Below are 27,949 nucleotides of genomic sequence, written 5' to 3' on the forward strand. Positions count from 1 at the left end.
GGGGTATGGTTAGATGATAGGCTTTCTTTTAAAAAACATGTTACTGAATTGGGAAAAAAGCTCAAATTCAAGATAGGATTCCTTTACAGAAACAGGGCTTGTCTGTCCTCTGTAAATAGGAAAAAAATTGTGCAGGCTACTTTTATGTCCGTTTTAGATTATGGTGATATTATCTATATGCATGCATCGGCAAACACATTAAAACCACTGGATGCTATTTACCATTGTGCACTCAGGTTTATCACGGGTGATAGTTACAGAACTCATCACTGTATCCTATATCAACATGTGGGTTGGGTCTCTCTATCTGTGAGGCGAGAGCAACATGCTCTCTTGTTTATTTATAAAGCACTTCTTTTAAAACTACCTCCATATATATCATCATTAATTTCCACAAGATGTACTAATTTTAAAACCAGATCACAGATGTGGATTACATTAGAGACTCCTGCGGTCTCCACAGAGTTGGGTAGGACTGCCTTCAGTTCCTTTGCACCTTATTTATGGAACAAACTGCAGATCCAACTTAAGTTAGACACTCTGGTGTCCCTTGCCCATTTTAAAATGTTTATGGAGGATCAATATGATGTTGTCTGTGATTGTTTCTGTTGAATTGTGTATGTTTTGAAATGTTCTTGTCTGTATGTCTAAAACTGTACATGTCAACATGTTTACACAGGGCACAGCCGTAAAAGAGATCTAGGTCTCAGTCTGTTTTCCCTGTTAAAATAAAGATTTAAAAATTCATTAAATTGGGAATAAACAATCAATTGATGGTAACCAGTCGGATACAGCAAGAATTGTGTTAAAAAAATTACGGGATCTTTGCTTATTATTTTATGGTATAAATCTTGTAATTACCAAAATAAGAAGTTCAAAGATCCAGGATTCCATTGAATGCTCGTATAACTCATTATACTTTAATATCATATAGCTGCCTACAAGTGACATCTTTTTGAGAAGTAGCAGGATTATAATAAACAAACATGTGAACACAGTTCATAAATGATTCAAATTAACATGCTCCGTTGATGTACATAAATGTCATGATTTTTTTTGAGGCGTGATGTATAAATGGATCCTAGCAGGTAAGAACAAGAAATTCCCCAAAGGAAAAGGAGAGAACTTTAATTGTGAGCTGTCACATGATCAGTAAGCGCTCTGTTTTTGATTGGCAGAGCATCATATTCATCTGATCAAATTAAGTGCATTTACATTTTGAAAAAAATTGCAATTCAACCTCTCAAATATCAATAAATGCTAATAAATTATATAAGACTTCCAAAGCAAATGGAAAAATATATTTATCTATAGATTACATTTCAGTAAACAACAATATTAGATATCATATGCAATACATTTTACAGCAATAAGCTTTTCTGCTATAACGTACCACAGGCATCAGTAGCTAGTTTTTTAAAGTCATTCAACAAATCTGAAAGAACAGAAGTGTGATTGTATTAACTGATTCATGTAGAATAGACTTGGGTTATGCTTCCTTTTTATTCTCTTAAAAAAATATTAGAGATTTCACAAGACACACCCACAACATGACAAAAGATATGTTTAAGTATAAGCACCTATTACCTACTTCTCGAGTTGAACACGGCCAATGGACAACACAAGCGGTCAAAACACCTATGGAAAAATAATGGCATGATATTGCTTAATTAAATGAAATGGCAGAGACACATTGCCAGTCATGCCTGACTTTAATAAAAGCGACACAGAGCACAGGAGTATAAAGCATGGGATGACCCAGCCACAGTGTATGGCATGTTACCACAGTAGACAGCGTGCAGTAGACGGGAGCCTTATCCAAGCCAAACAAGATCATCAACATAGTACATATTGATCATAATGTGATATCACTTGTGACTGACTAAACACATGCAAGAAGAGATGGGTGGAACAACTCTGAACTGAAGCCCCTTACTAACCCATAGCATGTGGCTCCCTACAATCTAACCAATCATTGAGCTTGAACACATTTGATTCATTTGAGTTTGGGTTGGATGCTGCTCCAATCTACAATGCATGGCCTGAAGTGAGGAGTGACACTTGGCATAGAAACCGCAATCAGACATCAGTAATGTACTGTAGTTGTGGTGTGAAGTTTGGCACCTAAAACACCCTACGATGTGTGTGTAGAACGAAACAGCACAGAAACATACAGACTGGTTTATAGACAGACAGTCCCTCACTCACACATAGAAGTCTCTTTTTTTATATTGCACATACTAAAGAACAGTGAAGGAGATACGTACAGTATAGCCTGGTGTGACAGGAGTGTGTAAACCATATCGACTCTAACCCTGGGATATCGTCATCATTTCCACCTTGATCACCTCAGCCACTCACCATGAACAATCACATCCAATTCAAGCATCCATGGGACCAACTCCGCTCCATGGTTAATTATACGTTTTTAAAAAATGCTACAAACTGAAATGAAGCACTGTAAAATAAGATATTGTAGAGTTATTTTTGGAACAGTTCAGTGTGTGTTACACTAAAGACTTGTAGAAGGTCAGTCAGTGCAGCCAGTGGGGTCCAGACCATCACTGGGGAGGAGTGGGACTTGTAGTTCTAGTAATAGAAGTTAGGCTGTGTGAAGCTGTCTGCTCTGCATGTCATTTCAACTGGAGGATGTGCACGTCTGTTGCATCCTTGGAAACGTGCACAGCCCACTCACACTCCCTCACTACAGATTCAGCTTTTCGAGCATGTGCACACTCTGCCGCAGGTTCAATGTCCTCGGCTGAAACGCTCGCTCACGGCAGAGTTAAGACTTGAAGACGTGCACGGCCCGCACCACGTACTGCCTGCAGATGGGGCATTCGCTCATCCTCATCCCACATTTGGTACAGGTGACCATGTGGCCGCACTCCAGCAGCACACAGTCGATCACAGCGTCCATGCAGATGCGACACAGGTGATCATCAGAGGCCAGCTGAGCCTTCATACTGTCTGTGGAGAGAAACAAGGCATGAGGAAACAGCATTACCCTACGCAGTACGCAGCCTGATGATGGCTGTCTTCTCTGGTTCATTCACATATCCTACATCAGTAGCAGTGGAGGCTGACGGGAGGAGCCCTCAGAAGACGGGCTCATTGTAATGGCTGGAATGGAATAATTGCAACAGAGTCATGTGGTTTCCATATATTTGATCTGTTTGATACCGTTCCATTCATTCCATTCCAGCCATTACAATGTTCCCATCCTCCTATAGCTCCTCCCACCAGCCTCCTCTGATCAGTAGCTACATGATGTACGTAGTGTATCAATAGCCAGTTTAAACAGCAGGATTAACTGGTCTCTCTCCAGAACAACACTTAGTGTGTTAAACAGCAGGGTTAACTGGTCTCTCTCCAGAACAACACTTAGTGTGTTAAACAGCAGGGTATAATGCCACCCTCAAGCCCTTTATATTATTAGGAAGGGCGTCTCAAAGACCTGCACTACAATGAAACCTGATGAAGATGATGGGATTCAAATAATATGACGGGTCGCAACGAGGTAAGAGTTGTTAGGGACCGCGTCAATGCCAGGATGAACGACAAGCCTTCAGTACTAATGAGATGACGGAAATGAGAACATGGGACCATGCTGGGAAATGTGATCAGGATCCGACGGAAATTAGACTTCAGCATGCATCAATATGGAGAGTTGTATTTGAAGACAGTGCTGAGCACTCTGTGGTTTTGCAGGTGGGATGATGGTGGAGTTAGACATGCTTTACACAATACTGCCTTACCTCCCACTGCACCATTGCATATAGGTGGAGGATATGCCACCACTTAGAATGAAAGCACATACCAAAAGAGCCATTAGTGATTCTAACAGGATACAAGCTCTTAATCCAATTCTTCCACCTCACGTAGTACTGAGAACAACTCCTGTACACAGTCATCTGATCCAGCAGTGAATGAGAAGTCACACTTCAACTCAAATATGTGCATGTTATATACAACCCAACGAAAGAGTATTGAATGCTCACCTGCGGTCATGCTGTTGATGTTACTGACATTTTCCACTAAAATAAAATCAAGAAATGCATATTTAATACTGTGCTGTATCTGGAACTGTAAATAACACCAATCAAAGAAAGATGTTTAAAACTTGGACAGTTTCTATATTGTTCAAAATAGGGTTTAAGCTACAATGGTTGTTATTAACAGGATCACTATGGGTTCTAGCTGAGGTTAGGTTGGTTGGTAAAGGAGGAAATGATTCAACATGGTGCTTACTGGACTTCCTGTTCTGCTCGTTCTCCCTGTAGAGCCGATGTACCCGCTCTATTAGCTCCCACTTCTCACAGCAGCCAGAGTAGTTGACAAAGTTACGTGCCAGAATCTCTTTGAGCTGCCGAACAGACAGGCTCTCAATGTCCCCCTCATTATCCAGGTCAGATAAAGAGGCCCGCATCCTCCTCTGCGTCACTGGACTGACCTACCAGAGAGAAAAGAGGAGGCCCTTCAGAAAACATGTTCAAGCCAACAAGTTCAACTACGACTAGGTTTTGTAGTGAACGCCATGGTCATTGAAGCAGTAGCACAAAGTGAATCCTCTCACAAGAGTGGGTCAGTGAGTTCTCTTCAGTTAAATACATGCGGTAGAGACAGAGGCAGAGCTGGCTGTCTCACCTCTATGGTAGGTTCCCTGGCAGGTTCCAGGTGCAGGAGAGGGATGGTTGGAGCTTCCCCATGCTGCTGGGGTTTCAACAGAAAACAAAACATAGAACAAAAAGATGGTCAGATTCAGTTTTTGAAATGGTATGAAAGCAGATAAGCAGCTTTGAAATACTTGTTTTTTCCTACAGGATGCTCCTCACTCTTTCTCCCACAAATCAGAATTTCTATAAAACACCACAGGGTGGGCTGTAATCACTAGACTTCCACTTGCAGTTAATCACATTGATATTTGATGGCTCTCTTAAAATGTCTGATAAGGAAATTAGGTATGGAGGCGTATCCTCTAAAAGGTAGTCTGTGTTACACTTAGTATTCAGCATCATTTGCTTCTTCTAATCTTCAAATCAGTGGTTAATTATTCCCTTTTGAAGGCGATGGCTTTATTAGGAGTTTGCCTGCGACCAGAATTCAATGGTCTTGGCCAGGATGCAGCAAAAACGCAGAGTGAGTCTGGTGAGAATGTGTTTGGCTTGTGGCATATTGCCCTGCATTAACTCAGCCCTTTATGTGCAACGAAGAGAGAACATAAAGAGAGTAGCCTGGACTCCCCTCGTATCTGTCTCCACCGGACCACAGCACAAAAAGCAATTAGCTAATGGTGCAGGCGCCGGGCATTCTTCTGGTGTGATATCACAATGAGGGATGGGTGTGTAGGGGTCAGGGGACGCTGCCGTCCCTGGTTGTACATGCACACACACGCGCTCCCTCCGTCACATTCCGCTGGACCAATAAGCCGCAGGCTCCCAGCATGCACCTGCGTTAATAATGCATCAGCAGTCCTGTTGGTGGCGTGCTAGCCTCCCCAGCCTCCCCAGATTGATCGGCAACGCCACAACCGAACCGCTGTGCAAGCACCGGGCACCAGCAATGCCCATAACCAGCCGAGGGCGTTACAGTTAGTGCATTCATCTTAAGATAGTTGGTGAGACAACCACATATCACTGTCAGAGTACATCTCTCCTCAATAGCAGCAAAGACAGTGCTAGTGGAGGATAGGAGGATGTTGATGTTTGGGATGCCGAAGATGACCCCAGGGACAGAGATGTGAGAAGCACTGTTGTCTTTCTCTTTCTCTCTGTCTTTTCAGTTACAGCTGTGCCGTTGAGAGGAATCAGAAGCCAGCCTGTGTGCGACTGAGCGTTACATAACCGACTCAGCATAACAGACTTAAAAAAAGGCAAAGGGTTTAAGCCCTGACTGTTGCTGACTGGCTCCAGCTCCCAGGGTGACACTGTAAACGCAGCTGTTTCCAGCAGTCAGTCAAGTGGACGTTAGCTCACTGCAGTGGTGCTGGGCTTTTCCCTGTGTGAGTGAAGCACCTCATTCATGTCAAACACACACAGCACCAGACTGTATCAAACAGTTTTTTCTGGCTGCAAAGAACAAGGCCTGACTGCAATACTATACTGCTTGGAAGCTTTTCATGCTCCTAGATTTAGCCTATATGGTTATCCCAGGGGGTTACTCTCAGTAGGACTGGGGACAATCCTAGCCCTACAAACCAGCACTAGAGATCTAGAACAGATTGCACGCTGCTGATTGTTATGCTTAGCTGTGACGACTTCACATTGACAAATATGTTTCCCACATCTGTGCCATGTGCTCTTCAAGCTTCACATTAATTAGCTTTGAAACAAGTAGGACAGATGTCAAAGGAGCAGGGAAGGCAGTAACGGAGGGCAGAAGTGAGGGAATGGGACCAAGTTGTGTGTGTGTGTGTGTGCGCACGCGCGCATGTGTGTGTCCGCGTGCGTGAGCGACTGTGCATGCGTGTGTGAGTGTGTTGTGTGTGTGTGGCTAGTCACACCTGGCTCTGAGCGGTCCCTGAGCTGTCACTCCGGCTGAGAGGAGCGTCTCCCTGGGAGGCAGAGAGCGCCGACTGCTCCGAGGCGGAGCGTCGTGTGGCTGAGGGGGGCGAGGCGTGGAGGGAGTGGGGGAGGGAGTGCAGGCTGTCTGTGTCCTCCTCCTCCTCCTCCTCTACAGCTCCTTGTGTGGAGGTGTTTTCCCCTGCTTCCAGGTGGCAGAGCACCAGGTCCACCAGGTCCTCCTTCTCCCTGCAGGTGTCTGTAGGGATGTTGCGCAGCAGCAGGTACTGGCGCAGGTCTTTAACGCGCAGCGCCATGAGCTGTGGTCTCTGGAAGGCCGTGCCACGCAGGAGGTGACAGGTGGTGCAGCAGCGGAGGTTCTCCTGCAGCACCGAGCACAGGGCACAGAAACTCTTCTTACAGTCCGAGCATATGTGCTGAGAAAGAGAGGGAGAAAGAGAGGGAGAGAGGGAGTAGAGAGAGGGAGAGAGAAAGTAGAGAGAGAGAGAGAGGGAATAAAGGGAGAGAGGGAGTAGAGAGAGAGAGGGAGTAGAGAGAAAGAGGGAGAGAGGGAGTAGAGAGAGAGGGAGAGAGAGAGTAGAGAGAGAGAGAGGGAGTAGAGAGAGGGAGAGAGAGAGAGAGAGAGAGGGAGTAGAAAGAGAGAGGGAGTAGAGAGAGAGAGAGGGAGTAGAGAGAGAGAGAGGGAGTAGAGAGAGAGAGGGAGTAGAGAGAGAGAGAGAGGGAGTAGAGAGAGATAGAGAGGGAGTAGAGAGAGAGAGAGGGAGTAGAGAGAGAGAGAGAGAGGGAGTAGAGAGAGAGAGTAGAGAGAGAGAGAGAGGGAGTAGAGAGAGGGAGAGAGAGGGAGTAGAGAGAGGGAGAGTCACCAGACACATTTAGAAGACATGCGATCCCATCAGCCAGTCATGTCCATTCCTCCTGATCAATTAATTACTAGATTTAATTAATTATTTGGCATCATGGAGTCATTTAACTTTCCTGTTTTTGGAAATATATTAATTACAGCTAATGAGAGGGATCTGCCAAATTTGCTAGACAACAGCTTTCCAAAAGAGGTAAAATATATAGTGAAAACAATAGTGGTCCTAAAACGGAACCTTGAGGAACACCGAAATTTACAGTTGATTTGTCAGAGGACAAACCATCCACAGAGACAACCTGATATCTTTCCGACAGATAAGATCTAAACCAGGCCAGAACTTGTCCGTGTAGACCAATTTGGGTTTCCAATCTCTCCAAAAGAATGTGGTGATCGATGGTATCGAAAGCAGCACTAAGGTCTAGGAGCACGAGGACAGATGCAGAGCCTCGGTCTGACGCCATTAAAAGGTCATTTACCACCTTCACAAATGAGTCCTTGTTGGTGATGTCATTCGGAAACATAATGTTAACTTTCACTGCTATGCGGATGACACACAGCTGTACATTTCAATGAAACATGATGAAGCCCCAAAATTGCCCTCGCTGGAAGCCTGTGTTTCAGACATAAGGAAGTGGATGGCTGCAAATGTTCTACTTTTAAACTCGGACAAAACAGAGATGCTTGTTCTAGGTCCCAAGAAACAAAGAGATCTTCTGTTGAATCTGACAATTAATCTTGATGGTTGTACCGTCATCTCAAATAAAACTGTGAAGGACCTCGGAGTTACTCTAGACCCTGATCTCTCTTTTGACGAACATATCAAGACTGTTTCAAGGACAGCTTTTTTCCATCTACGTAACATTGCAAAAAATCAAAAACCTTCTGTCCAAAAATGATGCAGAAAAATGTATCCATGCTTTTGTCACTTCTAGGTTAGACTACTGCAATGCTCTACTTTCCGGCTACCCGGATAGAGCACTAAATAAACTTCAGTTAGTGCTAAACACGGCTGCTAGAACCTTGACTAGAACCCCAAAAATGTATCATATTACTCCAGTGTTAGCCTCTCTACACTGGCTTCCTGTTAAGGCAAGGGCTGATTTCAAGGTTTTACTGCTAACCTACAAAGCATTAGATGGGCTTGCTCCTACATATCTTTCCGATTTGGTCCTGCCGTACATACCTACATGTACTCTACGGTCACAAGACGCAGGCCTCCTAACTGTCCCTAGAATTTCTAAGCAAACAGCTGGAGGCAGGGCTTTCTCCTATAGAGCTCCATTTTTATGGAATGGTCTGCCTACCTATGTGAGAGACGCAGACTCGGTCTCAACCTTTAAGTCTTTATTGAAGACTCATCTCTTCAGTAGGTCCTATGATTGAGTGTAGTCTGGCCCAGGAGTGTGAAGGTGAACGGAAAGGCACTGGAGCAACGAACCGCCCTTGCTATCTCTGCCTGGCCGGTTCCCCTCTCTCCACTGTTATTCTCTGCCTCTAACCCTATTACAGGGGCTGAGTCACTGGCTTACTGGTGCTCTTCCATGCTGTCCCTGGGAGGGGTGCGTCACTGACGTGGTCTTCCTGTCTGGGTTGGTGCCCCCCCTTGGGTTGTGCCGTGGCGGAGATCTTTGTGGGCTATACTCAGCCTTTTCTCAGCATGGTAAGTTGGTGGTTGAAGATATCCCTCTAGTGGTGTGGGGCCTGTGCTTTGGAAAAGTGAGTGGGATTATATCCTGCTTTTTTGCCCTGTCCGGGGGTATCGTCGGATGGGGCCAGTGTCTCCCGACCCCTCCTGTCTCAGCCTCCAGTATTTATGCTGCAGTAGTTTATGTGTCGGGGGGCTAGGGTCAGTCTGTTATATCTGGAGTATTTCTCCTGTCTTATCCGGTGTCCTGTATGAATTTAAGTATGCTCTCTCTAATTCTCTCCCTCTCTCTTTCTTTCTCTCTTTCTTTCTTTCTCTCCTTTCTTTCTTTCTTTCTTTCTTTCTTTCTTTCTCTCTCTCTTTCGGAGGACCTGAGCCCTAGGACAATGCCTCAGGACTACCTGGCCTGAAGACTCCTTGCCGTCCCCAGTCCACCTGGCCGTATTGCTGCTCCAGTTTCAACTATCCTGACCTGTTCACCGGACGTGCTACCTTGTCCCAGACCTGCTGTTTTCAACTCTCTAGAGACAGCAGGAGTGGTAGAGATACTCTGAATGATCGGCTATAAAAAGTCAACTGACATTTTCTCCTGAGGTGCTGACCTGTTGCACCCTCGACATCCACTGTGATTATTATTATTTGACCCTGCTGGTCATCTATGAACATTTGAACATCTTGGCCATGTTCTGTTATAATCTCCACCCGGCACAGCCAGAAGAGGACTGGCCACCCCTCATAGCCTGGTTCCTCTCTAGGTTTCTTCCTAGGTTCTGGCCTTTCTAGGGAGTTTTTCCTAGCCACCGTGCTTCTAAACCTGCATTGCTTGCTGTTTGGGGTTTTAGGCTGGGTTTCTGTACAGCACTTTGAGATATCAGCTGATGTAAGAAGGGCTTTATAAATACATTTGATTTGATTTGATTCCCTATGACGTCACCATGTTCTAGGACAGAGGAGGACTTTATCTCATTTCTTGGCACAGAAAATCTAAATAATACTATATGGCAAATTGCCCAGATATTCCTGACATTCACAAGCTTATCTCGGTTTACTGAGGCAATTCAGATGAATCGACTGACAGACAGGCAGTTTGAATGGAGATTTTTCCATGTCATTGGTGTGTAAATGAGCTGCGGACCACTCTGACAGATCTATTCTTCAATCATCAGTGTTAATCCCCCTGAACCTCTGCTTTCATGACACAAATATCAAGCTGAGCCACACACACACACACGTGTGGTTATAATATATCCCGGGACTGAACCTGCCATCGGCATAGCAACAGGTGTGAGCGGGCTGATAGAGCAGTCTGAGCCTGGAAGATCGGGGAACGCTCCAGGGGCTTCCAGCACTGTCCCAGCATGCCACAGTCAGACAATGCCTAGAGACACTCTGCCATTTACGTGTCTGCAGTCTAAGCTGGTGCCCTGGTGTGGCCATTATGATTGAGTACTTCATATGGAAGTTAGTTTTATTTGTTTATTTTTAAGGGGTGCATTCTTCCTCCTCCTCCTCCTCCTCATCATCTTCTTACACACTGTCCTCATCAGCTTCCTCATCATAAACAACATCATCATCGTCATTGTTTTACACACTAGAAACATCATCCTCCTCACCACTTACCTTGCGCCTGAAGACAGAGAAGGCCAGTCCACAGGCCTTGCAGAGCTGACCTGCGCTCCCTGAGCTGGTGGGGGGGTAGGTGGAGTACCCGGCGCTGGGGGCAAAGCGGAAGGGCCCCGCCCCGGCCCCGAACCCTGGCTGCTGCCCGCGCACCGTCCCTGTGCCCATCACCTCGTTCAGCAGCCCGCAGCATGATGCCCACATGGACGATGCTCCTGCCTACGACACAAACACGCACAGCATGCACGTCTGTTCTCCAAGTTTGAATGCCTAGTTTAGAGTCCTATTATCCATCCCAGTAGGTTCATAAACAATATGCCTTTGGCAGTACTGAAATCATAGTAGCCTGCAATGCAATCAATACAGTGCCCCAATTTCATCCCTTTTTTACAACTTTTGTTGCAGGTCGCATCACTAAGGGAAAGGATCTCAGACTTCACACTTTATTCGTCATTTGTCCCTGAATCCCACAATGCCTCAGTGTGATCTTCCGCTGCTCAACAACCTTTCCCCTCAATGAACTACATGCCTTTGTGGCTCCTGAGTTCCTCTACAAAAGGCATTGAAGTATTGTAATACAGTCTCCGGGATCCTAGCGCATTGAAAATTGTGTAGCAGTGCATGGCGGCAGCCGGCGTATTCAGAACAGAGCCCTGTGAACAGTGGTGCAGCAGAGGCAGATGTTACGGTTTACAGAGCTTCAGAAGAAAGACTTAATAGTCTCTCAGACTGGAACGAACAGGGTGAAAGACACACAAAAAAAGACAGTGGATGCGGGTGTCACGTTCCTGACCTGTTTTCTGTTGTTTGGTATGTGTTTAATTGGTCAGGGCGTGAGTTTGGGTGGGTAGTCTATGTTATGTGTTTTCTATGTTGGGTTAATGGGTTGCCTGGTATGGCTCTCAATTAGAGGCAGGTGTTTGACGTTTCCTCTGATTGAGAGTCATATTTAGGTAGGTGTTTTCACATTGATTGTTGTGGGTGGTTGTCTTCCGTGTCAGTACATGTTACCACACGGGACTGTTTCGGTTTGTCTGTTCCTGTTCGTGTGGTCTTCGTTTCATGTAAGTTCGTAAGTTTAGGTCTGTTTAGTTCGTTTTGTTATTTTGTATTTCTAAAGTGTTATTTCGTGTTTCGTCGTTTTGTCTAATAAATCATTATGTCAACATACCTCGCTGCGTGTTGGTCTGATCCATGCTCCTCCTCATCCGAGGAGGAGGAATATGACGACGATCGTTACAGAACCACCCACCAAACCCGGATCAAGCAGCGGGTTAACGGACAGCGCACGAAGCAGGATTTCTGGTCTTGGGAGGAAATCATGGAAGGAAAAGGACCATGGGCTAAAGTTGAAGTGAATCGCCGCCCATGGGAACAGCTGGAGGCAGCTCGGAGAGCGGAGGAAACCGGAGAGAGGAACCGGCGTTATGAGGGGACGCGTCTAGCACGGAAGCCCGAAAAGCCCGCAAGTACAACCCAAACATTTCTTGGGGGGGGGGCTAAGAGGTAGTGGGTCTAGGGCAGGTAGGAGACCTGCGCCCACTTCCCAGGCTAACCGTGGAGAGCGGGAGTACGGGCAGACACCGTGTTACGCAGTAGAGCGCACGGTGTCTCCTGTACGTGTGCATAGCCCGGTGCGGGTTATTCCACCTCCCCGCACTGGTAGGGCTAGATTGAGCATTGAGCCAAGTGCCATGAAGCCGGCTCTACATATCTGGCCACCAGTACGTCTCCTTGGGCCGGCTTACATGGCACCAGCCTTACGCATGGTGTCCCCGGTTCGCCTACATAGCCCGGTGCGGGTTATTCCACCTCCCCGCACTGGTCAGGCGACGGGGAGCATACAACCAGGTAAGGTTGGGCAGGTTCAGTGCTCAAGGGAGCCAGTACGCCTACACGGTCCGGTATATCCGGCGCCACCTTCCCGCCCCAGCTCAGTACCACCAGTGCCTACACCACGCACCAGGCTTCCAGTGCGTCTCCAGAGCCCTGTTCCTCCTCCACGCACTCTCCCTGTGGTGCGTGTCTCAAGCTCAGTGCCTCCAGTTTCGGCACCACGCATCAAGCCTCCTGTGCGTCTCCAGAGCCCTGTACGCACTGTTCCTTCTCCCCGCACTCGCCCTGAGGTGCGTGCCCTCAGCCCGGTACCACCAGTTCCGGCACCACGCACCAGGCCTACTGTGCGCCTCAGCAGGTCAGAGTCGGATGTCTGCCCAACGCCGCCTGTACTGCTCGTCTGCCCAGCACCGTCTGAGCCATCTGTCTGCCCAGCGCCGTCTGAGCCATCTGTCTGTCCAGCGCCGTCTGAGCCATCTGTCTGTCCAGCGCCGTCTGAGCCATCCGTCTGTCCAGCGCCTTCTGAGCCATCCGTCTGCCCAGCGCCTTCTGAGCCATCCGTCTGCCACGAGCCATTAGAGCCGCCCGTCTGTCCCGAGCCATTAGAGCCGTCCGTCAGTCAGGAGCCGCTAGAGCCGTCCGTCAGTCAGGAGCTGCCAGAGCCGTCCGTCAGTCAGGAGCTGCCAGAGCCGCCAGCCAGTCAGGAGCTGCCAGAGCCGCCAGCCAGTCAGGATCAGGAGCTGCCAGAGCCGCCAGCCAGTCAGGAGCTGCCCTACAGTCATGAGCTGCACTACAGTCATGAGCTGCCCTACAGTCATGAGCTGCCCTACAGTCATGAGCTGCCCTACAGTCATGAGCTGCCCTACAGTCATGAGCTGCCCTCCAGTCATGAGCTGCCCTCCAGTCATGAGCTGCCCTCCAGTCATGAGCTGCCCTTCAGTCATGAGCTGCCCTTCAGTCATGAGCTGCCCTACAGTCATGAGCTGCCCTACAGTCATGAGCTGCCCTACAGTCATGAGCTGCCACTCAGTCCGGAGCTGCCCTACAGTCATGAGCTGCCACCCAGTCCGGAGCTGCCACTCAGTCCGGAGCTGCCACTCAGTCCGGAGCTGCCACTCAGTCCGGAGCTGCCACTCAGTCCGGAGCTGCCATTAGTACAGAGTTGTCCCTCTGTCCTAAGCTACCTCTCTGTCCTTAGCTACCTCTCTGTCCTTAGCTACCTCTCTGTCCTTAGCTACCTTTCTGTCCTGAGCTACCTCTCTGGCCTGAGCTACCTCTCTGGCCTGAGCTACCTCTCTGGCCTGAGCTACCTCTCTGGCCTGAGTTGTCTCCTCTATGTAGGAGGGGCCTTAGTGAAGGTTCCTGGACCATGGTCGGGGGCGAGGGTCGCCACTCAAAGGACGCTAAGGAGGGGGACAAAGACAGTGGTGGAGTGGTGTCCTCGTCCACCGCCGGAGCCGCCACCGCGGACAGATGCCCACCCAGACCCTCCCCTTGAGTTTTAGGGGTGCAACCGGAGTTCGCACCTTGAGGGGGGGGTTCTGTCACGTTCCTGACCTGTTTTCTGTTGTTTGGTATGTGTTTAATTGGTCAGGGCGTGAGTTTGGGTGGGTAGTCTATGTTATGTGTTTTCTATGTTGGGTTAATGGGTTGCCTGGTATGGCTCTCAATTAGAGGCAGGTGTTTGACGTTTCCTCTGATTGAGAGTCATATTTAGGTAGGTGTTTTCACATTGATTGTTGTGGGTGGTTGTCTTCCGTGTCAATACATGTTACCACACGGGACTGTTTCGGTTTGTCTGTTCCTGTTCGTGTGGTCTTCGTTTCATGTAAGTTCGTAAGTTTAGGTCTGTTTAGTTCGTTTTGTTATTTTGTATTTCTAAAGTGTTATTTCGTGTTTCGTCGTTTTGTCTAATAAATCATTATGTCAACATACCTCGCTGCGTGTTGGTCTGATCCATGCTCCTCCTCATCCGAGGAGGAGGAATATGACGACGATCGTTACAGCGGGCTGCAAATACATTATTATGAGAACTCTTTGCGTCTGTTTGAGGTTGAAAATGACTGAGTCAAGCACCAGAGCCCAAACAGCCTGTCCTAATGAGCTAGTCCGAAGGGAATGTTGCAATTAATCAATCCATTTCTGTCCATTATCTAATAAATAACAACATTGCAGCAGGAAAGTGACCACAACGCTTATAGACAAAAAACACCTGATGAGAGGAAGGTGAAAACATCTTCTCTACGTAAAGACTTGTATGGTTACTGTGGGAGCAGTGGGGTCATTTTTCAGTTATGACAGCCTTATGACCTGGTCGAGCACTTAGGGATATTAGTGTGGTCAAGGACCATAAGAGGACCGTACAGTGCATGTGACATGTTTGCCTGATCAATGTTTTACTGACAGCAAGACTGTCCACTCCAGAGCCTGAGACCCAAGATGGTGTGATCTCGGGCGCAGCCCCTTGGAGCATACTGATGAGAGGATGAGGGAGGGGCAGGGAGAGAGAGAATATGTCTTCTGTTCCACGGTCTGGGGAATCAAGAGCTGACATGAGCATACAGTATGTGGCTCTGTCTGAGTTCAGAAGAGAAGACAGTGTGTATTTTAGGAGCAGGGGTCGCCGCTGTCCACAAATAAAGCTCTGCCCAGCCATGACCTGACACAATACTCAAGCCTGCCCTGTGCTCTGTGATCTCACCTCACTCGCCTGCCTACTTAACCAGCTTGCAGTTACATAATCCAGGAGCTAGATGGAATATGTGGAACTGACCGCATTGAGAAAGAGAAGGTCTTCTCGGAAATACATTACAGCAATAAGCTTGTTGTGAAACTGAACAGAAAGAACCACAGCAGCTCACTTTCTAGTTCCAGTTTTCCTGATAATATTTTGCTTTGTTGCCTTCAGAAAGTATTCACACACCTTGACTTATTGCAACATTCGTTGTGTTACAGGCAGAATTCACAATGAGTTCAATAAAACAAAAATCTCACCCATCTACACACAATACCCCATAATGACAAAGTGAAAACATGTTTTTAGAAATGTTAGCAAATTTCTTGAAAATGAAATACAGAAATATCTCATTAACATAAGTATTCACATCCCTGAGTCAATACATGTTAGGATCACCTATGACAGCGATTACAGCTGTAAGTCTTTCTGGGTAAGTCCCTAAGTGTAAATAAGAATTTGTTCTTAACTGACTTGCCTAGTTAAATAAAGGTGAAAAAAAGAAAGTGCTTTACACACCTGGATTATACAATATTTGCACATTACCTAAGTGAAAACTGTAACTAGGCCACTCAGGAACATTAAAATGTTGTCTTAGTAAGCAACTCAAGTGTATATTTGGCCTTGTGTTTTAGGTTATTGTCCTGCTGAAAGGTGAATTCATCTCCCAGTGGAAAGAAGACTGAACCAGGTTTTCCTCTAGGTTTTTGCCTGTGCTTGTTCTAATCAGTTTCTTTTTATCCTAAAAAACTCTAGTCCTTGCCGATGACATGATGCAGCCACCACCATGCTTGAAAATATGAAGAGTGGTACTTAGTGATGTGTTTGATTTGCCCCAAACATAACACTTTTTATTCAGGACATAAAGTGAATTTCTTTGCCACATTTTTTGCAGTTGTACTTTAGGGCCTTATTGCAAAAAGGATGCAGGTTTTGGAATATTTGTATTCTTCCTTTTCGCTCTGTCAATTAGGTTAGTATTGTGGAGTAACTACAATGTTGTTGAGCTATCATTAGTTCTCCTATCACAGCCGTTAAACTCTGTAACAATTTTTTATTATATATTTTTATTTTATTTACTTTTACCCCTTTTTTTCCCCAATTGGTAGTCTTGGCCCATCACTGCCACTCCCGTACAGACTCGGGAGAGGCGAAGGTCGAGAGCCATGAGTCCTCCAAAATACAACCCTGCCAAGCTGCACTGCTTGCTTAACCCAGAATCCAGCCGTACCAATGTGTCAGAGGAAACACCATACAACTGGCAACCAGAGCCGGCCTGCAGGAGTCGCTAGAGCGCGATGGGCCAAACCCTCCCCTAACCCAGATGACGCTGGGCCAAATGTGTGCAGCCTCATGGGTCTCCTGGTCATGGCTGGCTGTAACACAGCCTGGGATCGAACTCAAGCACTGTGATGCAGTGCGCCACGCGGGAGGCATTACTCTGTAACTCTTTTAAAGTCACGATTGGCCTCATGGTGAAATCCCTGAACGGTTTCCTTCCTGTCCGGCAACTGAGTTATCTTTGTAGTGACTGGGTGTATTGATACACCATCCAAAGTATAATTAATAACTTCACCATGCTCAAAGGAATATTCAATGTCTGTTTTTATTTTATTTTAACCCATCTACCAATAGGTGCCCTTCTTTGCGAAAAGTTGGAAAACCTCCCTGGTCTTTGTGGTAAAATCTGTATTTGAAATTCACTGCTAGACTGATATTCACTTTCAGATAATTTTATGTGTGGGATACAGAAATTAGGTAGTCATAACAAAATCATGTTAAAGACTATTATTGCTCACAGAGTGAGTCCATGCCACTTATGTGACTTGTTAAGCACATTTGTACTGCCATAACAAAGGGGTTGAATACTTAATCACTCAAGACATTTCAGCTTTTCATTTTTAATTAATTAGTTAAAAAATTTTAAAACATCATTCCACTTTGACATTGTGTGTTGGGGGTATTGTGCGAAGGCCAGTGACAAAAACATCACAATTGAATCAATTTTAAATTCAGGCTATAATACAACAAAATGTGGAAGAAGTCAGGGGGTATTCAGACCCCTTGACTTTTCCCACATTTTGTTACGTTACAGCCTTATTCTAAAACGGATATACACACAATACCCCATAATGGGTTTATACATTTTTGCAAATGTATAAAAAATAAAAACTGAAACATCACATTTACGTAAGTATTCAGACCCTTTACTCAGTACTTTGTTGAAGCACCTTTGGCAGTGATTACAGCCTCAAGTCTTCTGGGGTATGACGCTACAAGCTTGCCACACCTGTATTTGGTGAGTTTCTCCCATTATTCTCTGCAGATCCTCTCAAGCTCTGTCAGGTTGGATGGGGAGCGTCGCTGCACAGCTATTTTCAGATCTCTCCAGAGATGTTTGATTGGGTTCAAGTCTGGGCTCTGGCTGGGCCACTCATGGACATTCAGAGACTTGTCCCAAAGCCACTCCTGGGTTGTCTTTGTTGAGTGCTTAGGGTCGTTGTCCTGTTGGAAGGTGAACCTTCGCCCCAGTCTGAGCGCTCTGGAGCAGATTTTTATCAAGGATCTCTCTGTATGTTGCTCCGTTCATCTTTCTCTCGATCTTGACTAGTCTCCCAGTCCCTGCCGCTGAAAAACACCCCACAGCATGATGCTGTCACCCCCATTCTTCACCGTAGGGATGGTGCCAGGTTTCCTCCAGACGTGACGCTTGGCCTTCAGGCCAAAGAGTTCAATCTTGGTTTCATCAGACCAGATAATCATGTCATGTGCCTTTTACTGAGGAATGGCTTCCGTCTGGCCAATCTACCATAAAGGCCTGATTGGAGTGATGCAGAGATGGTTGTCCTTCTGGAAGGTTCTAGCCGGGTGGCCAGCTCTATGAAGAGTCTTGGAGGTTCCGAATTTCTTCCATTTAAGAATGATGGAGGCCACTGTGTTCTTGGGACCTTCAATAATGCAGACATTTTTTGGTACCCTTCCCCAGATCTGTGCCTCGACACAATCCTCTCAGAGCTCTACGGACATTTCCTTCAACCTCATGGCTTGGTTTTTGCTCTGACATGCACTGTCAACTCTGGGACCTTATATAGACAAGTGTTTGCCTTTCCAAATCATGTCCAATCAATTGAATTTACCCCATGTGGACTCCAATCAAGTTGTAGAAACATCTCAGGGATGATAAATAGAAACAGGATGCACCTGAGCTCAATTTCAACTCATAGCAAAGGGTCTGAATAGTTATGTAAATAAGGTGTTTCTGTTTTTTATTTGTAATACATTTCCCAAAATTTCTAAAAAACTGTTTTCCCTTCGTCATTGATGAGGGAAAAAATAATAATTAATAAATTTTAGAATAAGGCTGTAATGTAACAAAATGTGGAAAAAGTCAAGGGGTCTGAATACTTTCCGAATGCACTGTATGTCAATCCTACAGTATTCACATCCCTTGACTTTAAAATGTAAATGAGCCACCATGACTCAGATGCGCCCCTTCCCTTTGGACAGTCACTCAGTGGGCCATTACTACACCCTTCCTCCTCTTTTCTGCTAGATTTACCAGGATGAGGCACAGCGGTCTGGCCATGAAATCACTCATATCTGGCACAGTGCCAGAGGCAGAGCTTTCCCCTGTCACCTCAATTAGCACTCAGTAAGCTCTGCAGGGAGGGACTGCCAAAGCATACAAGAGATAACTGCAAACAAGAGTTACACTACAGTGCACTACTCTGTTACCAATATCTACACTTTCTTTGCGCTTATTAATATCTCATCTACTGTACATGACGATTTACTATTAATTACTATAACATGCCTGGTTGTGGGCAGTTTTATCTGATGGGGGGGCATTTAGGGCCCTTAAGCCCACCTGTCATGTTAGACATTTTAACAGTGTAGAAAACAGTCAATCTCATGATGCGCTGGACCTGCTGATGAGCATTGGGATATTAAATGCTTCTGACCTTTGACTTCTATCATCATTTTTTGCAGACTATATGACATTCCCTAAAGAACAAAGACCAGACAAGGTTGACAAACTGTGCAAATAATTGAAGTTTTTTTCTTTAAACGCTATACCCACCAATTCTTCACATTTGTGTTTTTTCACTAGAAAGGATTGCTTATGGGTACCTTAATGTGTGTGTAAAATATTACTGTTCTCCGTTTTTTTATTCATAAAATTTAGATGCGTATTAAAAAAGAACGCTATATATCAATTTTTTAGCTGGAATGGAATGTACGTATTCTATATATTTGACTGTGACATGCCATTGTCTCACCAAGCTATCTTAAGACCAACGGACTAACTGTAAGTCAATATGGATAAGAGCATCTACTAAATTACAAAAATGTCTAATGGAAATGTTTTACCTACAACTCTCATTTTACTGTATTGTTTCATTTATTTTTATACTGATGTCACAAATGTACAGTTCTTTATTCAAAATGTAGTTTTTGTTACATTTGACTGTGTATAACCTATCAGTACTACTTATTTCTCTGAGAGTGAGGCGGATATTGTTCAGCAAAATAAAATGATTATTTATCTCTGTAATGAAACCATCAAGTGATAGATTTCAAACAAATGCATGTCTGTCATTGAAGAACCACATGCCATGATTAGATAGTGAAAAAACACCAATCTCTTTCATAAGTTCTTCATTCAATAAAAGTTAATTTATCAATATTTCAAAAAATTTATTATATAGCGTTTTGCAGTGGTGAAAAAGTACCCAATTTTCATACTTGAGTAAAAGTAAAGATACCTTAATAGAAAATGAGTCAAGTAAAAGTGAAAGTCCACCAGTAAAATACTACTTGAGTTAAAAATCTAAAAGTATTTGGTTTTAAATATACTTAAGTATCAAAAGTATATGTACTTGTTAAAATATACATAAGTAAAAGTATAAATCATTTTCAAATTCCTTATACATATACAGTACCAGTCAACAGTTTGGACACACCTAATCATTGAAGGGTTTTTCTTTATTTTACTATTTTATATGGAATCATGTAGTAACCAAAAAAGTGTTAAACAAATCAAATATATTTGAGATTCTTCAAAGTAGCCACCCTTTGCCTTGATGACAGCTTTGCACACTCTTGGCATTCTCCCAACCAGCTTCATGAGGTAGTCACCTGGAATGCATTTCAATTAACAGGTGTGCCTTGTTAAAAGTCAATTTGTGGAATGTCTTTCCTTCTTAATGCGTTTGAGCCAATCAGTTGTGTTGTGACAAGGTAGGATTGGTATACAGAAGATCGCCCTATTTGGTAAAATACCAAGTCCATATTATGGCAAGAACAAATAGGCAAAGAGAAATGACAGTCCATCATTACTTCAAGACATGAAGGTCAGTCAATGTGGAAAATTTCAAGAACTTTGAAAGTATCTTCAAGTGCATTTGCATAAACCATCAAGCGCTATGACGAAACTGGCTCTCATGAGGACCACCACAGGAAAGGAAGACCCAGAGTTACCTCTGCTGCAGAAGATAAGTTCATTGGAGTTACCAGCCTCAGAAATTGCAGCCCAAATAAATGCTTCACAGAGTTCAAGTAACAGACACATCTTAACATCAACTGTTCAGAGGAGACTACGTGAAATCAGGCCTTCATGGTCGAATTGATCAAAGAAACCACTACTAAAGGACACCAATAAAATGAAGAGACTTGCTTCGGCCAAGAAACACGAGCAATGGACATTAGACTGGTGGAAATTTGTCCTTTGGTTTGATGAGTCCAAATGAGAGATTTTTGGTTCCAACCACCGTGTCTTTGTGAGATGCAGAATAGGTGAACGGATGATCTCTGCATGTGTGGTTCCCACCGTAAACAATGGAGGAGGAGGTGTGATGGTGCTTTGCTGGTGACACTGTCTGTGATTTATTTAGAATTCAAGGCACACTTAACCAGCATGGCTACCACAGCATTCTGCAGCAATACACCATCCCATCTGGTTTGCGCGTAGTGGGACTATCATTTGTTTTTCAACAGGACAATGACCCAACACACTTCCAGGCTGTGTCAGCGCTATTTGACCAAGAAGGAGAGTGATGGAGTGCTGCATCAGATGACCTGGCCTCCACAATTACCCGACCTCAACCCAATTGAGATGGTTTGGGATGAGTTGGGCCGCAGTATGAAGGAAAAGCAGCCAACAAGTGCTCAGCATATGTGGGAACTCCAGGTGAAGCTGGTTGAGAGAATGCCAAGAGTGTGCAAAGCTGTCATCGAGGCAAATGATGGTTACTTTGAAGACTAAAATCTACAATATATTTTGATTTGCTTAACACTGTTTTGGTTACTAAATGATTCCATATGTGTTATTTCATAGATTTTGATGTCTTCAATATTACTCTACAATGTAGAAAACAGTAAAAATAAAGAAAAACCCTTGAATGAGTAGGTGTGTCCAAACTTTTGACTGGTACTGTATAAAAACTCAGACAAACAGAGGGACAGACAAAGAGAGAGAGACATATATATCTACTCACAGACAGACAGAGAGAGAGAGCGAGAGAGAAAGACAAAGAGACAGGCAGACGTATAAACTCACAGACAGGAAGGCATGCAGGAAGGCATGCAGGCAGGCAGACATACAGACAGACAAACTCTAAACTCAAACCTAGCTTCATGTCCATATCCCGGCTCAATCCTAACCCTAACCCTGATATGAAGCTAGGGTTAGGGTTAATCTGGGAGTGGACATGAAGATAGGGTTAGGGCCTCAACCCTAGACACTCTAACCCCCATAATCCAATGAACAATTAATTAAATTCCCACTCTCCCCACTACATATGGCAGAAAGGTAGGCCTCACTTGAAGCCTGATCAGGGGGTTAATGTGCTTTTGAGTGACATTGGCAGAAGCGTTGAGACAAAATGTGGAAATGAAGTGTGGGTTAAGGTTAGAGTTAGGGACAGGGTTACAGATAAGGTTGAGCCGGGAGTTTATATGAAGTTAGGGTTGAGGCTAGGTTTAGGGTTGAGCAGGGAGTTGATATGAAGTTAGGGTTAGGGTTGAGGCTAGGTTTAGGGTTAGGGTTAAGCCGGGAGTTGATATGAAGTTAGGGTTAGGGTTCAGGCTAGGTTTAGGGTTAAGCCGGGAGTTGATATGAAGTTAGGGTTAGGGTTCAGGCTAGGTTTAGGGTTGAGCTGCAATGTGGACATGAAGCTAGGGTTAAGGCCTCAACCCTAGACACACTGGCCACCCCTCATAGTCTGGTTCCTCTCTATGTTTCTTCCTAGGTTACTGCCTTTCTATGGAGCTTTTCCTAGCCACCGTGCTTCTGCATCTGCATTGCATGCTCTTCGGGGTTTTAGGCTCGGTTTCTGTACAAACATCTGCTGATGTAAAAATGGCTTTATAAATAAATGTGATAGATTGACATAACCCTAACCTTAATCCAATTAACAATTAATTAATTTGCCCATCTCCCCACTACACGGCAGAAAGTTAGGCCTAGCTTGAAGCCTGAACTAGAGTTAATGTGCTTTTGAGTGACATAGGCACTGAACGTATGGGATCGTTCAACAGACACTACCGATGAACCCAAGCCCATATCTGACCATGTGAAATTAACTCTTCACAGTGAATACTTGGTCCTACAGAGAACAAGGCATTTATTCCATAGAAAAGCATTACCTACACCCCTCACATAATCATAAAGCCCTGTTAACTGCGATTGAGATAGCTAACCGTCCTTGCACACAACCAATCGTGACCTTATAGGGATGCCCTGTGTTGTGGTTGAGCTTCCTGTGGCAAAAGGAAGTGTCTTAATTCATCCTCAACATGGTCCTTCATTCTCTCCCTGCAGTTACACAAAAACACTGTCTTCCATCCTCTGTAGAACAGTCAATTCTTAACGTAAAGACTTGAAACTCGGCATCATTAAAGAGTGTCCCCAGGAGGCTGTACATTTAATCCTATGATTACAGAAAGTTACTTAATAGGGGGTCATAGGGGCAGTTTCAAAGGGTTAAAAAGGTTGAATCTTCCCAAATTGTACATATTTGTGACCGGGGGACCTGGCATATGAAAGTCAATTGACCCAAAATAATGTTTCACCACCATTGGACACAATTGTCTTGCAGGTCTAGAAACTAAGAGCCTTGTTATGAATTCCTGAATGAATTCAGAAGAGGATAATGGTCATTTGTTTTGTTTTTTGACTTGAAACTGTCTGTCTGTCTGTCTGTCTGTCTGTCTGTCTGTCTGTCTGTCTGTCTGTCTAACTGCTTGCCTGCCTGCATGCCTGCCTGTCAGTCTGCCTAACTGCTTGCCTGCCTGTCTGTGAGTCAGTCAGTCAGTCAGTCTGCCTGCCTAACTGCCTGTCTGTCTGTTTGTCTGTCTATCGGCCTGTCTGTGGGAGAGTGGAGGGAGAGGGACAGATAAGAGGAGGGAGAGGCAGGAAAAGAAGGAGGGAGAGAGAATGAAGGGGGGAGGAGAGAGAGAAAAAGTGAAGGAGGGGAGAGAGGGGGGAGAGAGAGGGAGACGGTGAAGGAGGGATGGGGATAGAGGAGGGGGATCAAATGGAGGGGTAGGAGGGAGGGAGAGAGAAAGAGAATGGGGGAGAGAGGGTGAAGGAGGGAGAGAGGAGAGGGAGGAGGGGGGGAAGAGAGTGTCAACAGACAGACAGAGGTGGGAGAGAGGACGGAGCAAGAGGAGGGGGAGGCAGGGGAAGGAGGGAGAGAGAATGAAAGGTGGAGGAGGGAGAGAGAAGGTGGACGAAGGAAAGGGAGAAAAAATGGGAAAGGGTGAAGGAGGAACGGGAAGAGAGGGATAGCGAGATGAAAGGAGGTGCACGGAGGGAAAGAGAATGGAGGGGAGTGGAGGGAGAGAGAAGGGGAGAGAGAGGGAGGGGGAGAGAGAGACAGAAAGGGTGAGAGTGGGAGGAGCTATAAAGAAGGGGGAGGGAGTGAGAAGAGAATGAGGGGGTGATAAAGAGGAGGTAAATAGTGAGAGGCAGACATTAAATAAATTAGAAAAACATTAACCTTGTTACATTACATACATCTTTTCCCAATGACTACAATGTATTGAGAAAAACATCAACCCTGTGACACTGATCTTTTCCCATTGACTGCAATGTATTGAGAAAAACATCAACCCTGTGACACTGATCTTTTCCCATTGACTGCAATGTATTGAGAAAAACATCAAACCTGTGACACTCAACTTTTCCCATTGACTGCAATGTATTGAGAAAAACATCAACCCTGTGACACTGATCTTTTCCCATTGACTGCAATGTATTGAGAAAAACATCAAACCTGTGACACTCATCTTTTCCCATTGACTGCAATGTATTGAGAAAAACATTAGCTAATTCGAAATTTTATCTTTTTGCAAAAATGTGCCAGGATGATGTTTTCCTATGATATCATGTTGCAAAGCCTGAATACTCATAAACTGTAAACCAGGTCTACCCCTGCACTTCAGTTCCAGTACAAACCAGGTCTACACCTTTGACTGAGTCCCAATACTAATATAACCCAGACTACATCTGTATATCTCAGCCCAAATACCCATACGAACCAAGATAATTGGCTATGTCCCAATTATCTGATAAACCAGGTCAACCCTTGTGACTATTCAGCAAAACTCACATAAACCAGGTTTACCATTGTGTAACAGACACTAAAGACACCTTTTGACATTAAATATTTGTTACGTTATTACACTAATTCAGTTTATGGGTCCATACATGGCCAATTCCCCCTGATTTAAACATATGTTGGCGGTAATGGAAAAACGATCTGTAAAATAATCTTGATCAAGTATATCCATTACCCAACTCAACTTCAATCTACTGATTAATGATTAATAAATTAGTTCACAAATGTGACCACTAAGATATGTAATATACCACAAGCATCATGGATTCAATGTATTGAAAATGAAGGCCCATATTTAAACTAGACCCTTTAAACATTAGATTTACAAAAGACAATATTTTAAAAAGAAAAAAAATTGTATTTGAAGAGTTTATTCCCAAAACGCTGTATTTACCAATTTTTCAAATGTGTGTTTTTACATCAGCAATTATTGCTTATGGGTCCCTTCATGTGTGTTTAAAATATTCTCAGATGATGTTTTTATTTTTGGTGTGCAAAATGCTATATACAGTATCCTTTGTTTAGCTGGAATGGAATGTTCGTATCCTGTATATTTGACTGTGACAGGTGGTTGTCTCACCTACCTCTATCTTCAGATGAATGCACTTACTGCAAGTCACTCTGGATAAGAGCATCTGCTAAATGACTAAAATGTCCAATGTATAGTAGTACTACTCCTTCCTCTCAGAGTGAGGCAGATATAAAAAAAAAAAACATGATTATTTGTCTCTCTGAAATGAAACCTTCAAGTGATAGATTTTAAACATACCGATTAGATTGTGAAAAAAACACACCAATATATTTCAGAATTTTTTTAAACAATAAAAGCAAATTTTACAGACAAATTTGGAATGAAACTCTTTGTTTTTAAGCTGTTGAATACAGACTTCTGGTGCCAAATTCGTCAGTAAAGGACACCTTGGAGATTTATGTTTGTGGTCTTGTGACCATTTTGAGAAATCATATGAAACTTCTCTGAATCATACTAGACACCATAATATATTGCTTATTTGTTGATAAGTACAACTTTAACTTCTCTAAAGCCTGTAAAGTACCAACATATTTTTCTCACTATTGTGACCGACGAGATTAAATGGGATGTTGGCACATCAGCCCATCAGCCCACACATCAGCCCATTTAATCAAGAAATAAGACCTTACAGCTCATTCTTACGCAGTCAGGGAAAAAAGTGATGAACAACTGCTTTAAACACTTACTCTTGGGGTGGAAGGACAGCTCCTACTAATAAAAAATAGTGATTTGGATCAGGGAATATTTTGGTTGCAGGAAATAAAAACAAAGTGGTGTGTCTGCTCCTGTGATATTAAATACAGTATGACTGCTGTATTTAATAAACTGTTACCTTTCTGAGTATGTATCACATTTCATTCCAACAGACCATAGCTCATCTCACAGTTCTAAATCCATTTTGGACTTCAGAACTGTGTCATGGCAGTCAACCTATCCTGAGTGAATTCTCTTGCACAATAAAACAATATTCCCCAATGAGCAACAGACCTGTCTCTAACAAGTCCCCATGACAATTCAATGGAACTCAAGAGAAGTCATGTTGAATAACAGAATGCAGTATCAATTCATTAGTTGAAAAACACATGATACACTGACTGCAACCAAAACAAAACTGTTCATGTGTGTTTCTGCACGTACTGTATTTCAGCTATCATCCTCCATTTCTCATGAGCTGAAAAGCAAATGTTCAATATGAACCAGATTAGTCAATAAAACATCACAGCGTTCTCTCTGGGACAGATTATGGTTTGTCATGATCAGAAAGAAGACCAGATGACCTTTCACCTGCACTGAGACAACAAGGACAATATGGAATACTTGAAGATATAGATGTTACACAAACATGCAATAATACACATATGTTTATGATAGGCCTTTGACCAATCATAGCCAACATTTGTATTGACACTTGTCTCATATCAATGTGTTCCTTCATTGCATATACAAGGAAGATACAGTATGTCTTCACTGCAAAGTATTCAGCTCCCTACGATGGGTGGGGATAAACTCCTTATGTTTACTTTGCAAAGCGCCTTGTGATACTATTGCAATTTCAAAGACAACTGCCTGCTGCATAACATAACACTGATATGCTGGATCGGAGCCAAACATTACCATTGGAAATAATTGCTCAATTTAGAAAATCTTTACTCTAAATTCTACACTCTGATACTCATTAGTGTTTCAAGAAGCAGGACTTTTAAAAAGGGGTGGTTAATTAAAATGAGGTAAATAACTTTCCCGCAAGTTGGATACTCTCACTGAAAAAGTGCAAGGGGGTTATTTTTCATAATCATCCATCCTCCACCTCACCATCACCACTGTTATTGTTCTCGCCTGTTGTAGCACTACCAGTCAGTGAGTTGTAGAGATTACTGAGTCCAAAGGATAACTAAGTACGGGTATTTATCAACAGACCAGAAATCTCAAAAATATTCCCTCACTCATTGACTGCAGTATACTGATCTCATTATAGCAGATTAACGCTGGGAAATGGAATAGACATCGCACTGTGGTCCCAGTCTGACACTGGTGCACTGTGGTACAGTCCACTAGTGTCAGACTGAGGGTCAGAAAGCGCTCATGACCATCATCGTATTATATCATGTATGGATGCCATTATAAATAGAACGCAATATAAATATTTCAACCCTGAGAAAATATTCCAACCGGTAAAAACATGACTGTTACTCACCTTATACATGTATCCGTATAATCAGAGTTTGCAACCCTTTAAAGCAAACGACAAACAACACAATGAATGTATTGTAATTTTATAACATTGCATGGGTTTGACTGCATATGAAATTGACATTTTGTTTAAATATTTGTCGACGCACCGTAATTGAAAGTTGTAAAATAGATAGAATGCAAGCCGGTTGTGCAAAAATATAACAACACAGATACTTTGACATTGCAATAGGCTTACCATACCTTCATTCCGACTCCCGGTTCTGGAATTTGTCGAGTAATATTAGAATGATGACCATTGCAAGGGCACAAGGAATCACACCATTACGTCTTCCCTCTCAGAAGCTCTCTGTATATTTGCAGAATGAGCATAACGCAACGTACAAGTC

General features: G+C 44.1%; 1 protein-coding gene across 2 annotated transcripts; it reads right to left on the minus strand.

Moving 5' to 3' along the window:
- Positions 1 to 976: 976 nt before the first annotated feature.
- On the minus strand, positions 977 to 27,909 carry LOC120026475 (E3 ubiquitin-protein ligase RNF34-like). Of its 2 annotated transcripts, none has more exons than XM_038971345.1 (8): positions 27,804 to 27,909; positions 27,565 to 27,600; positions 10,646 to 10,864; positions 6,503 to 6,937; positions 4,648 to 4,710; positions 4,252 to 4,453; positions 4,002 to 4,037; positions 977 to 2,970 (listed from the first exon to the last, which is right to left on the minus strand). In XM_038971345.1, the coding sequence occupies exons 2-8, from the start codon at positions 27,571 to 27,573 to the stop codon at positions 2,786 to 2,788; spliced, it is 1,149 nt and encodes a 382-aa protein (XP_038827273.1). In that variant the 5' UTR covers positions 27,574 to 27,600; positions 27,804 to 27,909; the 3' UTR covers positions 977 to 2,785. The 2 variants fall into 2 exon arrangements, with proteins under 2 accessions (XP_038827273.1, XP_038827272.1); XM_038971344.1 differs by having other exon boundaries at positions 4,648 to 4,713.
- Positions 27,910 to 27,949: the final 40 nt, after the last annotated feature.

This window comes from Salvelinus namaycush, chromosome 31 (assembly GCF_016432855.1).
Source record: "Salvelinus namaycush isolate Seneca chromosome 31, SaNama_1.0, whole genome shotgun sequence".
Classification (NCBI taxonomy): Eukaryota; Metazoa; Chordata; class Actinopteri; order Salmoniformes; family Salmonidae; genus Salvelinus; species Salvelinus namaycush.

Excerpts from the sequence above, each read along its gene's own strand:
- LOC120026475 (XM_038971344.1), bottom strand. Across the intron at positions 6,938-10,645 it reads TCTCTGTCTTCAGGCGCAAG|CACATATGCTCGGACTGTAA; the intron begins GTAAGTGGTGAG and ends TCTCTTTCTCAG. Across the intron at positions 4,038-4,251 it reads CGAGCAGAACAGGAAGTCCA|TGGAAAATGTCAGTAACATC; the intron begins GTAAGCACCATG and ends ATTTTATTTTAG.